This window comes from Pagrus pagrus, assembly GCF_965226575.1.
Source record: "Pagrus pagrus genome assembly, chromosome: 4".
In the NCBI taxonomy this organism is placed as follows: domain Eukaryota; kingdom Metazoa; phylum Chordata; class Actinopteri; order Spariformes; family Sparidae; genus Pagrus; species Pagrus pagrus.
In genome coordinates this window covers 27940759-27955194 of record NC_140188.1, presented here as the reverse complement: position 1 = coordinate 27955194, position 14436 = coordinate 27940759, and the positions used below count along the sequence as shown (strand labels likewise).

Genomic DNA, 14436 nt, shown 5'->3' with positions numbered 1-14436 from the left:
GTTTTGCTTTGTTGACAATAAATTTGTGGTGCACTTCCTGAGGATGTGTCACAGTTGCTGGAATTATCTGATGGGTTTTGGCTGGTAGCCAACAGTATATGCTGATATTCAATTGACAACTTTTGTCCTGACTTCCAGTTGCTATCACCCACTATAGTTAACACAAGGCAAAAGTCTGGCTCCTGACTGGTTCCTGTAGCCTACTTTAATTTTCGAAAGCACACGGGGGAAGAACAGGTTCACCACTTTTGCCGAAGACATCGGATCATTAATCTTAGCTTGATGTTTCTGTCATCATGAGCTGATGCTTAACTCATCAGCATGGTAATATGAAATTGTTACAAAGACTGTAGTTATGTACATATCACATCTAGGTTATAGGGTGTTGGAAATTAGCATAAATGAAGAGTAACATCTGCACACTGACTCCAAACGGCAAAGTTATTTTATATATTTATATCAAAGTGAACAAATTTAGATCCTAGTTGGATCTTTGTCAGGTCAGTTACTTTTATAAATTGTCACCACACATACTGTTTCCAAATTCCAAATAGGCCGATAGACTCAGTATTGACAGGTGTGATTTTGTGATAACGATTCTCAAAATACACAATTCAAACTATACTTCCAAATTTGGATCTGCAAATGCAATAAATATGAAATATATGCATCGATCACAAAAATCTCAAATAGACTTATATAAAAATCAAAATAGTTGTAAATTATATGAAAGAAGACATTAAAATATTGTACATACTGAATATAATAGAAGGCATATTTAAACAGAAACCCATCACGCAGATACTAGGCCTGTCCTGAATACCATTTTGGGGGCTTCAAAGCTTCAGTGAGAATTGTGCACTGTGGGCCTCATATGTGCTGGATTTCAGCCTCATTAAATGCCATAGAGGAGCTCTGTTTCTCGTTCCTTATCAGCCTTTTGCCTCTTTTTCAGTGCACCCGACACAGCATCTGCTTTCTTTTTAAGGAAGCAAACAAACAAACCAACAAAAATGCCAAAACAAAGCATTTAAGCATTTGAATACTGATTGGGTGTTGCATACAGTACCAGTCTACGGTACAAGCTTTGAAGTGGTCGGGTCAGCACGAGCACACGTCATATTTTTCTATTAATATACACTAACACATGTACGCTTCAAGAAGTCACATCCCCAACATGCCTACATTTACAAAATCTTCTAACCACCTTTTTAACTATAACAACAACACAACTAGCTGATCAGTAGAACAGATTTAATTAGCACAGCTATGACTGCTAGTAGTCGATGTTTGCAAGGCTGCTGTTGATTTTCCTCCATCTGTGGTAGTCCTATTGTAAAAAATGTCTCAAATGTTTGCTGAAATGCAGGTGCAAGGTGATGTAAAGCGACACATCCCTACTTTTTAGGTGTTGATGGGAAGTTAAAAGACAAAGTATTGCAGCACACCGGTTCCTTGTTGCTGGATAACAGAAGGTGTTTATTTTTGCAATGGCTGTTATTTCAGTGTTTTCCAACAACTTTTTCCTAATTAGGTTAGAAAATGTTCTGAAAAACAGCTTGTCATATACTTTCACAGACTGACACCCTGAGTGAAAAAGTCCCCCATGTTAGAGCGAGACATAACAAATGATATCCAGTTTTTATCAAAGGCAATAGGAGTCCCAAAAATCAGTAAATCGTGGTATAACACAAGTTTGTGTGAGTTTATTTGAGTGAGCTCGTGTGTGCGCGTCTGCTCAAACAAAGGATTTGGAGTCGGTGTGCATGATTGGCACACAATGCAGATGTGTGGGCAGCGGATGCCATCTGGAGAAAGCGGAGTGGGCTGGTAGTGGAAGGGAGTGGGGGAGGCCGCTTTGCGTCCCCCCCTCCATGAAAAAAAAGCCGGTGGTTTGACAGGAAGATAAAGGAAACGATGGGAGTGTAATCAATCAAAAACACTGTGACACAAATAAAGAAAGACAAGAGACACAACCCGCCCACTCGCACCCTGTCCCGGCCACCATCGCGGCCCGTCATCGTTAGCCCAAGAAACGTTTTCGCCATTGGTCGATTAAGATCAAAAGGGGCCCTCCAGGTCCCCCTCTGGCTTTTTAGGGTTGCCAGGTTTGTTGTCAGGGGAGAAAACAGTGCCCTTTATCTGGGGATGTAGTTTTGGACAATCAATGTTTGGGGGTAAATTGGCCAATTTCGGTTGAGCACCAGGTGCTTTGTCTGCTTCATTACGCCCATAGAGATACTTCCACAGGAGAGACCTTAACCCCTCAAAGGCACAGTGTCCCATCCCAGGAGAGTCTCATCAACCCACACACATCTCTCCATCTATTCCTAAATCAGCCTCATTCTCTTTGACCTGGCAGAACTTCCTTGAGCAATCCAAGATCAGGACTTCATAGTTGACTTCTCAGACCAGTCCTACATAAAAACACTATACTGTCTCTTTCTTTGACTGGCATCTGCGAGGGAAAAACAAAGCCACACTATGTCCGTCGAAGCATTTCAGACAAAGGCAGGTCTATTCGCAGTGAGATCACCCCTGTGAGAAAACTCCTAGATGTTTCCTTGCATGGACAGAAATAAATATTTCTTAGCCAAGTCTTGGAAGCCTGAGGTTGGTGTGTGACAGCTACAAAAAAGGCATGGGAACGGGAGTGCTTGGGATCTGCCAAACGTGCATGCTAGAGGCTACAAACAATATTTCCACACAAAGACATATTCATATGTATGCCGCTGTAATGAGTCGAGAGGCAAGACACCTGCTGAGTGAGGGAAAACGTCTTATAGCCTGCTCTGTCTCAACATCACAAACAGGTTTCTGAAGACAAATGAAGCCGCTTAAATTCAAAACTCATGCGGCTTCATTTAAATTTGAAAGAGTTTCACATAACTGAAATAACAACAATGAGATACTTTTTGGATTCATGCAATGGAATTCTGTTTTGACTATCAACTCGACAGCTGATAGGGGTCCAATGACTTGCCCAAGGACACTCCAGCAGGGTGCGTGTTTTCCAGCTGAATCAGTCTCTGTAATCTGTGAAAGGCCACATTCCACTCTAAAGGAGACACAATATCATAAAGGTGCTGGTTGTGGTTGTGGAAAACCTATCTGTAGTCGCTGGCTGCAGTTGTGTGGTCATGCAGAACGCCCTAACCTGCCCACACGGTGACAATCTCCTCGGCAGATCAGTGAAAGGTTGCCTGCCTGCCGCTGCAACGGGCACATCTCCTGGGAGCAATAGAAGACCTGTGTGGGAGGACATAAAAGAGTGAGAGCACCCTGGGCAAAACCCCAAACCTGGACACAGCTGGTTTTTCTAAAACACGAACAATACAGCCTTTGTTTGGGGAGAACCTATAGAAGTAACATCAATTCCTGCACATCATTCACCTTTTGCAGCTCCACATAACAGCCGTCCTGCCGGATCAAGCCTTGATAATATTAGAATAATAGCAAAGTGACAATAATCTAATACAAGCTCAGAACGATCACAAAACGGGCATTGTCAATTTCACAAAGTGCAATACCATGTAATGTAAGGGAGGTCATGCTCATGCTTGTTCCTTAATCCAATTTTGGAGGCAGAACAGGCGTCAATATCTCCGCTAGGTGGCGACCTTGGTCTGATGCGGCTCACCTTGGACAGCGCTGCGCTTGACTGGAGCCAGACTACATGCAGGATCAGCACAGTGTGGCTGCCGAGGAACACAGAGGACAAAAACTGACGCATTGCATTTACGCATATAAATGTATATGGTTGAGGAGCAGTTTCTGGTTTGCATTTGGAGTTAAGGAAGCAGTGATGAAGGCAGACTTTATGTCCTAAACAAACTCAGAGCTCTAGATGAAATCGAGGCAGCGCGCACACACTCACTCTCTCTCTCACACACACACGTCCCGTTCATTTTCACTGTTGACTAACAGAATGTTTCCCCCGCAGTTTATTTGTGTAATGTCAGTCTGTGACTCAAAAGAGTCGCGGTGAGTTTTACATCACCTCTGTACCCACATGGCAAAATGTCGTGGAGAAATGCCACATCACACTTTACAAACTCGTCGGGTCTCTGACGATACAGTCCACTGATAAATGAGAGAGTGAGTTGTCTGGGGGTGTGCAGGGGGGGTAGTTAATGATTATTTGCCCCCCCTCCCTCCACAACGTTTCCTATATGGATTGACGGGGTCCGCGTCAGAGCGCACAGAGTAGACCCGCCTCCTGGCTGTGGTGCGCTCGCTGCGTCTCTCTCCCCTGTCCGCTTCAAATCCATATTCCACTGGGAGAGAGAGAGAGAGGGAGAGAGAGGGAGTGAGTGTGAGTGAGTGAGTGAGAGAGAGAGAGAGAGAGAGAGAGAGAGAGAGCAGGACCTGAGAGAAGAGCAACGAAAGAAAAAGAGGAGAGAAAAACGGAACAACGACACAAATGGCACTCATGGCAGGGATTTTGTTCACGGCCAGTTTTCTTGTTTTTGGGATTTCTTCACTTGTTTCGCCGTCACGGATATACCCCCCAAATGAAGGTAAGGTTGTTGGGAGAAAATAACTGCCGTGGACTTCTGACTTCATCCCCGCTCCGTGTCTGTGTGTGTTTGCGCAGCGGAGCCTCACTTCGTGGCCCCTTGTTGCGAGTGCGCGGAGCCGCGATGAGTTTAATGCTGGAAAACAGCGAAAACACCTTCACGCAGTGACTTTTGCGGGGTTTTGTGTGAACGGAACTGGAATGAGAAGTGCCTGTCCAAATGCGCATTGGCTGTGTTGCTCTCGGCTCGGGCTTGGATCGTGCCCGCTGCCGAGAGCCTGCGATCAGGAATACTTGTAGCCCCGATACGTGCTGATCTCTCTGTTAGGAGAGAAAAGGTCATGCATATCTCAGCGCAAAAGACATTATAATTCTGCTTCTGCCGAAACGTCCCGTAGAACAGAACTGAAGTACATTTGCGAGTCAGTGGGAAACTCGCAAATGTGACCAGCCAGCAGCTCTTTATCAATTTCACAATTGTTCACAGTGATCGCCTCTGCTGTCACTGTGTGTTTTGGTGGAAGGTGATGGATAGGGATGACGGGAAACCCAATTCTAAAAGTGAAATTACACACACTGAAGCGAGCAAACATTAAACTGCAACATGTTTCGAGCCACGGGTTGTCCTTCATAAAACAAGACGGTTTCGGGACTGGAGGTCCCTGCGCAGCGTCCCGGGGCGCACCGTATCCAGTTTCCAAATGTTAGGCCCGATACAGGTTATAGCCTACTTTCCAGTGGCAACACTAATGAAAGAAGTTATTTATTTTATTTAAAACAACCTCATCAGATGGATCCAGTCTGTGTCTTGCGGTCTGATGTCTGTTTCTGCCCTGTTCGGCTGAGAAACGCTGTTTGACACACATGACGCCTCACGGGCTGAAGTTAAATATGAAACAAATATTTAACATTTAAAGTGGATCAGTCTTTTTTTGTAACTAATAATTTATAGCGTGGACTTGCATAACGGGCGTATTTATTTATTGATACCGAGCAGTTGAATAAGCGTTTTTTTTTATGGCACGAGTGCAAAACAACCCTAAAAATAGAGACGCCTCCGTGCCATTTAATTCAGTCGAACATATTCTTTAAATTAATGACTCTCCAGGTAACTTCTTTGACTTTTCCCCGAGAAAATGTTTGATATTACAGCCTGTCTGTCTGGTAGGGACATTTAAAATGCGTTTTGTTCTTCAGCGACCAAGTTTATGCAGACGGCTCTCTAATTGATTCAGATCACATCAAACACGCGTAAAGACGATGCTGAGCAAAACGAAAAAAAACAATTATTCCAAAGACACAGGGGGAATACATTTGTCATTTGTAAAAAACCTCGTTGTTAACGAAAATCAATCAAAAAGACTTTGGGAAATACGCACAACAAGACAATTACGAGTTTATCATTGGTGAGACGCGTTGGCCTCCCGTTTTTCATCACGAGGATATTTTTCTAATGTCACAATAATTCATTAAGACCGTTTTTTTGGGTTGGGGGAAAAGGAACCCATTTTCTTCAAGTGGATTATACATGCCAATGCTGATGTTGTATGGACGGACTGAGACTACATGCTCACTTCTCCTATTCTTGTTTTCCAGTCACGTTATTGGACTCCAGATCCGTACAGGGGGAGCTGGGATGGGTCGCCAACCCGACAGAAGGAGGGGTAAGTACTGCAAAGAAGTGTCCCCTTGTTAGGACGCATGGTCTCCTATTGAGCAAAAATGGAGAGATAATATCCATTATTGGCAGGAGCTCTGGAGTGGACCGCCAAATAGATACACAGCCCTCTTTGATAAGATCCTGTCCTGGTGAGCCCTTTATGGGAATATCTTTGTAGATGATTTATTGTGCAGCTGTCTGCACTGTAGGGATATTAAGATCAGGGTGAGGCTCAAGCCTTCATTTCCAGTATCTTACACTAAAACACGGGTACGTTTGAATGTTGTACAGAGACCCTCTGGAGCTCCCTCCAGGGCCCCATGGGGTCCCCGGAATCCACTTTGAGAAGCACCGGTCTATAGGCACCCCCCTCAACCCCTGCCCCTGCTCCCCTTTCTCCTCGCTTCCCTTCTCTCTAACCACTCTGTAATGGTCAGATGCAGGGGCCGATACTGCAGCGGGCGTCAGGTTTCCTGAATAGACGGTGGATTGAATCGGTCTTTGTGGAGAAACTTTATATCCCTTTCCACCATTGAGTCGGGGAGAGGGAGAGAGAGGAACTTGGCAGCTGAGAGAGGGTCCTCTGGAATGGATGAATAAGGGGGAAAGTGCAGTGGGGTTCAGCTCTTGCCGCAGGACGACTAGATCTTGCTATAAAACAAGGGGGAATAGGGTCGACCGAATGCGTGGTCCCTAGGTTTAATTGGGAAATCTACTGTGGCTCTGATAAGAGAAAGAATGGGGGCTGCAGTCGGGCCTACAGTGGCCACGGTGTGTCATGGGCATTAGGTGGTTTGGAAGATGGTAGGCACATACCATGCCTTAACCAAGTCTGAATGTGATCATATAGAAATGGCTCAAATTTACTCAAATAAATATTTCTTCACGTTAAACAAATAATAGTACTTCTCATTCAGAAGGTATTCTTCTATCTGCTCTAATGGCAGAAATACACAAGTGAGCCTTTTCGTGTTTTATGAAAATTAATGCAAATTAGCAACAGTCATGTCAACTAATGAACATGAACCCAGGGGAACAGAATTTCACCTCGTGCAGTTGTTGCAGGCTCTACCCGTCAGCCTTTCTCAATGAACTTGGCCGGTTATGCACTCAGGTCCTCCCCTCGACCATTTTATCACAAACAAGTGATTGACAGGGTCCTGGCAGCCCCAGCAAGCCTGCATTCACCCCCTCATTACGACCAATTGGCCTTATTCTCCCTCTTCCCTGCTATCGGGGAAAGGTGCGGCCTTATCTCAGCGCCGCTTGATTTCCACAACAAAAGGGGGGCTGAGGGAAGCGAGCAGAGTGGAATGGAACAGCAGGGAATGATAGACATTTTCTCAAATCATACAGCCGCAGCCATGTTTAGCATTATCCCGACCTCCTCCGGGGATATAAGGCTTTAAACCAGATTGTATATGATAAGGCGTCAAATCAAATCTGGAGCATAACCCATGTCTTCCACTGTCCTATTCTGACTTTTTTTTGCACCGTTTTCTAAATGTTTGAAACTAGGCAGCCAAAGGCCTGTCTGCTCTTGTTTACAGCCCAGCTCAGTCAAAGACTCTTTTTAAAACACACGGTGAAAAACTTAAGGGAACCCACCGCTTTGAGCCTCTCAAGACATGCTCGTATTTGCTCAACAGTGATCTGTGGAGAGGGGAACTTTATCATAAGTAAAACAAACATTCCCTCCCGGCAAAAATAAGCCAGGCCGTGCTGGATAACGTAATCCGTGTGCCCCACGTCGGTGTCTCCCCCTCTCTCCTGCGAGTTCGTACTAACAACAGCAGTGAACATGTGTGCGTCTGCCTCGCAGTCCCCATTATGTATGCTGATGTAAAGCAGGCACACATTAGATCATTAGCTTTGATTCAGAGACCTTTAGTTTTTGCATTCACATAATCCCGTTTTCTTTCTTTCAAGATACAGGTCTCTCAGTGTGTGTGTGTGTGTGTGTGTGTGTGAAGAGGATTTTGTATACCATTCCCCAAGTAATTGAACTGTAGGCATTACTGAGGCATAGAACTAATTACAAATTTCCTTTCTCGCACTCGAGGAGAAGCCATGAATATTAATATCTTTATGATTCTATATTAGGAACTAACAAGTCTATTAGGTGCCATTCATAAAATATGCATTAAGTTTAGCCATCAATTAATTGCTCTGCTGAGACTCAAATATTGACTAATCTTTCTCGCATGCTCTTTTGCACAGTATCTCTCCTTCGTGGCTTAGGCTCTCAGTCATGTGTGGTACTTACATAGGCAATTTTAAGTAGCAGAGCATTTAGTTGATATTTCTCTGAAGTTGTTAACCTTTAACAAGTGTGCCTGACAACGTTAGGTATCTTTCTGCTGCTCTTTATCTATGGTTTGGAATTCAACAGAGAGAATTCTTTTGCAGATTGCAGCTCAGAGGTTTATCCTTGTAACGTTATTGATGTTGTGTCCTTTCCCCAGTGGGAGGAAGTGAGCATTATGGATGAAAAGAACATTCCCATCCGGACGTACCAGGTGTGTAACGTCATGGAGCCAAACCAGAACAACTGGCTCCGCACTGACTGGATCCCCCGAGGCGGTGCCCAGCGCGTCTACATAGAGATCAAGTTCACCCTCCGAGACTGCAACAGCCTCCCCGGGGTCATGGGAACCTGCAAGGAAACCTTCAATCTTTACTACTACGAGTCCAACAACGACAAGGAGCGCTACATCCGTGAAAACCAGTTTGGCAAGATTGATACCATTGCAGCAGACGAGAGCTTCACTCAGGTGGACATCGGCGATCGCATCATGAAGCTGAACACAGAGGTCCGGGATGTGGGCGCCTTGACCCGGAAGGGCTTCTATTTGGCCTTCCAGGATGTTGGAGCATGCATTGCGCTTGTGTCCGTCAGGGTCTTCTACAAGAAATGTCCTTTGGCTGTGCGTAACTTGGCCCAGTTTCCCGATACCATCACTGGAGCCGATACCTCCTCACTTGTGGAGGTTCGTGGCTCATGTGTGGATAATTCAGAGGAGAAGGAGGTTCCTAAGATGTACTGCGGGGCTGACGGAGAGTGGCTGGTGCCAATTGGGAATTGCCTGTGTAACCCTGGATACGAGGAGCGCAATGCAGAATGTCAAGGTAAAGGACTGACTTTTCTTGTTTCTTGGGGCTGACTGTTTCTATATTTATAAACCACTTTTTCCCTTCGAACCTGGCCAGCCTCAGTATCGTACATTTTTTAATTTCTCCCAGCCCTCTTGCTCTGTCTCTTTGTCTTTATCCCCCATGTTTTGTTCTCTTTGTCCTTCCCTCTCCTCTCTCGATTCACCCACCTCACCTCACACTCTGTTGGATATGTTTTTTCCCCCTCCCTCTACCGCTCTCCGTAGTCTTCGTTCCAGTGCCTGCTTGGGTGATAGAAGCAATGATGATTGTAAATGGAGTAATTAGCAGGCCCACTGGGAGGTGTTGTGCAATGGGATGCATCCCAGGAGAATTGGTGACACTGGGAGAGGAGGGTAGGGCTCCAACTGGTTTGCTCTACTGCTGTGTCTTTCACCCCCACCTGCACTTTCTCTTATTCCCAATGGAGCCCGAAGCAGGGAATAAGAGATAGACAGCTTTAGAGGAAGGGAAGGAGAGGGAAAGAGTTTATCATTCCAAGCAGGTATCAGAAGAGTGAAAACACACAGCTGTGAGATGGGGTTGAAATGGTGCTATTTGGTAGGGGGGAATAGACCTTCGTAGACGATTATTCTCGTCTCAGCTCACTGTGATCCTATATCAGACTGTTTGATGAGGTTTTAAGGTCAGTGCAGAGCGCTGCCTTCCACATTTTTTTAAATCAGGAGTGTTATAGAGCCTTCAGCATGTTGGTGAATTCAAAACATTGCCCAGATAGCCTATGTAGAAAAAACATGCCAATAGATGAGCTCAGGCTGTTATGATAAATGGTGTTATTGATGGACTCTACCCTAATTTGACTTGCTTCTGTCATTGCAGTCAGTAGATTTTACTTTATGGTATGCAGCAGTGAATTGTGGATAGCATCTAGCTGTATTCAGCAGCTACTTTGTTGATCACATGCAGCATTTTGCCAAGCCAAAGCGCAGTTGTCAGCTGGCCAGACAAGCGGATGCCAATTCTGTCACGATGGTTTATTGGTGTACCCCACCAGCCATCCACCACCATCACACACAAAAAGCAGTGAGCCACAGCAGTGAGGGGTCAGAGGGTGGGCACGGGTGATTAACAGGGGGACGGACCAATACACCTCTCCTAATTTATGAGGGAGCCTTTATCTTAAAGGACTAATTGCATGACAAGCAGGTCTGGTGATTTAGGGGTGCCACTGGCTGCTAGGGGGTGGGGAGGCAAAGGGGCACAAGTAGCCACAGATGGGTTTGTGTGTGTATTTGCTTGTGTATTTGTCCAACAAAGTATCATCTGAGCTGTAAGAATTCTCTTGGATTGTTGCCCATCTCCCCTGCCGCTGGGTTCAGATGGCTCCGGCCAGGTTTCTGTCCCCAGGGTTGGCTTCAAAGAAGGAGAGAGAGACGGAGGGTTGAGGGAAGGAGACCAGAAAGTAGTTAGTTACAGACTTTAGGTAAATCTCTCCTGGATTGGCTTTCTATCATGCTATTTACTGTAATAACCTCTCTTATTTCAAATCAGAATGAGAACCCTGATCTCATACTGTGTATCATGTCTCTCATTTCCTTGCACCATTGATATATACTTCTTATCGCTCCTCTTTAATTTCAGTCGAGATAAATAGCTGTTACTCTCCAAAGAAGGCAACAAAGGATTTGGAAAGCTTGATTTTATATGACTAATGCAGTCTCGTAGTGTCTGCCAGCCTGTGAGCTGGCAGGATTGCTTTTCAAGCCAATATATCCATTTAGTTCACATATCACTGCATCTGCCGGAGTTTGTTTGACTTTACAGTGCCAATACATCCACTCTGTTCACTTTTAGCTTTCATACAGTGTTCGAGAAGTTTCTTAACAATTCCCTTTGAATTGGGAACTGGAGAACATGCTTTGTGTTTGATGCTCGTGGATACTGGGGTGACAGTGTGGGTCAGCTCCAGTGACTAAAGGGTTAAAAGGTGCTGGCCACTGCCAGTCTTCAGTTGCACTGATGAGCTAGTTAATATTCTCCAATGTGACAGACTCTATGGGAGATGTTGACCAAGGGACTTCTACAGGAGCCAGTTTTGGGGGAGGGAGGGTGGATATCAAGGGAGAGTTCTTAGGTAAGGTTTTTGCGTGTGTTTGAATATTTCTTCCATATATATTCTATATATATCGTCAATATATTTAAAAAGTTTATGAAGATATGTCAAACTATGCTCACACGTTGTTCTTAATTTGGTCTGAAACCATTCTTTTTAAAGGTTTTCTATGGTGCACATAAGCCCAATTGTGTGCGTGCAAGTGTGTGTGTTTGCATCCTTGTGTGTCTGTGCTTGTCTTGTGTTCGTGCAGGGTTACAAGGGCACCTTGGCCCCTGGTTCCCAGCCTGCGATGAATGGGCTCTCCTCCATCATTGTTTGGGGCAGCAGTGGAGCCGACTGAGGCTGGCAATGTTTGGGGGGAGAAAGAGGTAGAGGTGGGGGGGCTGATGGGGCATGTAGGAGTTGTATTCTCCACCCCTGGCAGAGGTCAGGGGTCATCCCCTTCTGCATCCATCTTACTGCTGTGTCTGACAGCGTTGTGGATCCAGGATTGATTAAGACGTCAGGGATTTGACAGCTGTGGTGGGGGTGTGTGTGCTCGAGGTAGGCCAAGGGTGGCCAGGGTGTACACCCTGGGCCCAGGCGAGAGGGGCTACGAGGGCACTGAGGGCCAAGGGGCCCCCTGATCTAAGAAGAGGGGGCTCTGTCTGTTTGCATTTGGGATCCCTTTCCCTGTTAACCACCTCCCCCCACACACATGAAGGGTGGGGGTCAGAGTCCCCTCGCTCCTCATCTGGTGAGGGGGTTCCTACCGTTGGAGGGGTGGGTGGGAGAGATTAGTGAGAACTTCGTATGTCATTATGGGGAAATGATAATTACCTTCACAGTTTTTTGGTTGTCGAGTGTGAGGAACATTTGAGCGCCGTGTGCTCTGGCAGCCATTGTGCCTATGCAGAGCAACAGTGTGTGTCAGGAAATTTATCAAGTTGTGTGTGTGTGTTTTTCCTTTCAAGTTGTAGTTGTTGGCATTCGTGTGTTTATTGAGGATAAAGCTTGGTTGAGGCGTGAAGGTGACAGACACTTTCTGACACTGCAGAATGCTAGTTCATGGTTGAGCTGATAACCATCACCCAACAGCCTATCCTCACCATCAGTCAACACGCACTAACACACACACACACACACACACACACATGCACACCAGTAAATCTACAAATCACTTTTAATTTATATCATGTTATTGTACCTAGAAACCTCTTTTTTCGTGTGTGTGGATTGCAGCTTACTACCCGATTGTGATGGCAGTGTGTGATCGAAGCATTTTCCTCACCTGAGACCCCCCTCCACCCTCTCTATTCCCAGCAGTCTTCGCTGAGCTGGAGACTCTCATTCATATTGGATTAAGAGGTTTTAGGGATGAAGTTTCTCTACCCTGCTCCACTCATTGTGTGTGTGTGTATCTGGGTCCTCCTTTCTCTCTCTCCCTCTGTTGACAGTGTTAAATATGCGCTTGGGAGCATCATTCTAAATTCACCACGTAATTCTATTTAGCCCGCTGGTCCCTGATGGCTTTAAATACAGACTCGGTCCCTTGCTCTTCCTCTCCCTTTGCTATTTTCCTCCTCTTCTTTCCTCTTTTCTGAAAAGACACAAATTTAGTGTTTGCGTCTTCTTCTTCTTCTTGTTTTTTCTGTCCATGTCTTCTGTCTCTTCAAATTTCCTGTTGCTTCAACAGCTCTTCTTGAGCCTCTATCTCTTTTCATATGTCTCTTTTATCTCCCCACATTTTTCTGCCAAGTTTCTGTTAGCAATTTTCACCCGTTCACACTGTCTTTTTTATCCTGCTCTCTTTTTTTCCTCCTTCTCTCTGCTCCGGCCGTCGAGGTGGTTAGTGTTCGTCAGCCTGTCTCTGGTGGCAGCAGCAGGAAGTGGGCTGAATAATGAGATTACCTTCACTGTTGGGAGGGAGGCAGCGCACAGAACATCATCACCCCTCGTTGTTACCACAAACACACATTCAGGTGCACACACTCGCAAGTGTGTGAGTGTGCACACGGACCTAAATAATGAAAAACCAGACACATGCAGGGAAGGATGTCTTAGGTGACATTAACCAATAAGTAAATGTACGCGCCCATGTGTACAGCCGTGCATGCATGCTCATACAAAAACCCAGGCACATACACACACGTGTAAAAAAGGGCATGTTAAGTAATACTCTCAAGTACGCTGACACATTCATAAATATGTATAGCACACACACTCACACAAGCTTTAGTCTGTTAGCACACACAGACACACTCTCAGAGCTGAGCAGAGCGCAGCAGAATGGAGGTGAATGTACTCATCACTCTCAGTGCCACCAGAGAGGCTCATTTTGTGCTGCTGAATAGAGACGAGGAATCTATTACCAACGGAGAGCAGGAAAGAACAACGGATACAGAAAGAGAGGACAAAATGTCTCATGAGCAAAACTCTGCCACCCTCCCCTTCCTGCTGAAATAATTGCTTTGTTATATATACACATTTATGCTGTTCTTCTTCTTGAGCTCCTAACATGATGAATAAAGTCCTCTTGCCACCCCCCTACCCCTAACTGGGTGGAGGAGGGAGATGAAGGGGGTGGGGGGGAGTGGTAATTCAGCCGTCATTAGCTGAGGTGCTGAAATGTTTTTCCTGCCTGGGCTGCCGTCCTGCCTCAGTGTTTGTTCCCTTTGCAGTTCTCAACACTCATCACCCGTCTCTCTTTCCCCTTGCGGTGCCCTGTTCAGGGCAGGAAGCCACCGGCGATCGAGCATGACCCGGGGCTGATGGCTATAGTGCTCCCACAGTGTCAGCTACACTGCACTGTGCGGGGATATGCTGCCACGAGTACCCATCTTTAACTCATTTATCCCCTACTGAGTTTTAATAGCTCATTTTTCCCTTTGAGAATCAAGTTCCTTTTAGGAATTTTCTGGAGCTATGTGCTTTATTTTGTGTGATTTCAAGGAACTGACACTGGCTTCAAGAAAATGCCAGAGGCTCGTCAAACTTCATTAGAAATAAGCAGAACTATTCCAGCCTTTGTGGGAAACAAGATTCCAG

The 14436-nt window shown here is 45.6% G+C and overlaps 1 protein-coding gene across 3 annotated transcripts in view; it reads left to right on the top strand.

Annotated features, from left to right (window-relative positions):
* The first annotated feature begins 4259 nt into the window (after window positions 1-4259).
* The window catches only part of epha4l (eph receptor A4, like), a 56158-nt gene continuing 45981 nt past the window's right edge, over window positions 4260-14436 (top strand). The window contains exons 1-3 of one of the 3 annotated variants that reach the window (XM_084350853.1): window positions 4260-4520; window positions 6116-6183; window positions 8645-9308. In XM_084350853.1, coding sequence (XP_084206979.1) covers window positions 4424-4520; window positions 6116-6183; window positions 8645-9308 — 829 coding nt within the window. In that variant the 5' untranslated portion in view covers window positions 4260-4423. The remainder of the gene's footprint in view (window positions 4521-6115; window positions 6184-8644; window positions 9309-14436) is intronic. The other 2 variants (XM_084350852.1, XM_084350851.1) reach the window with 2 other exon arrangements.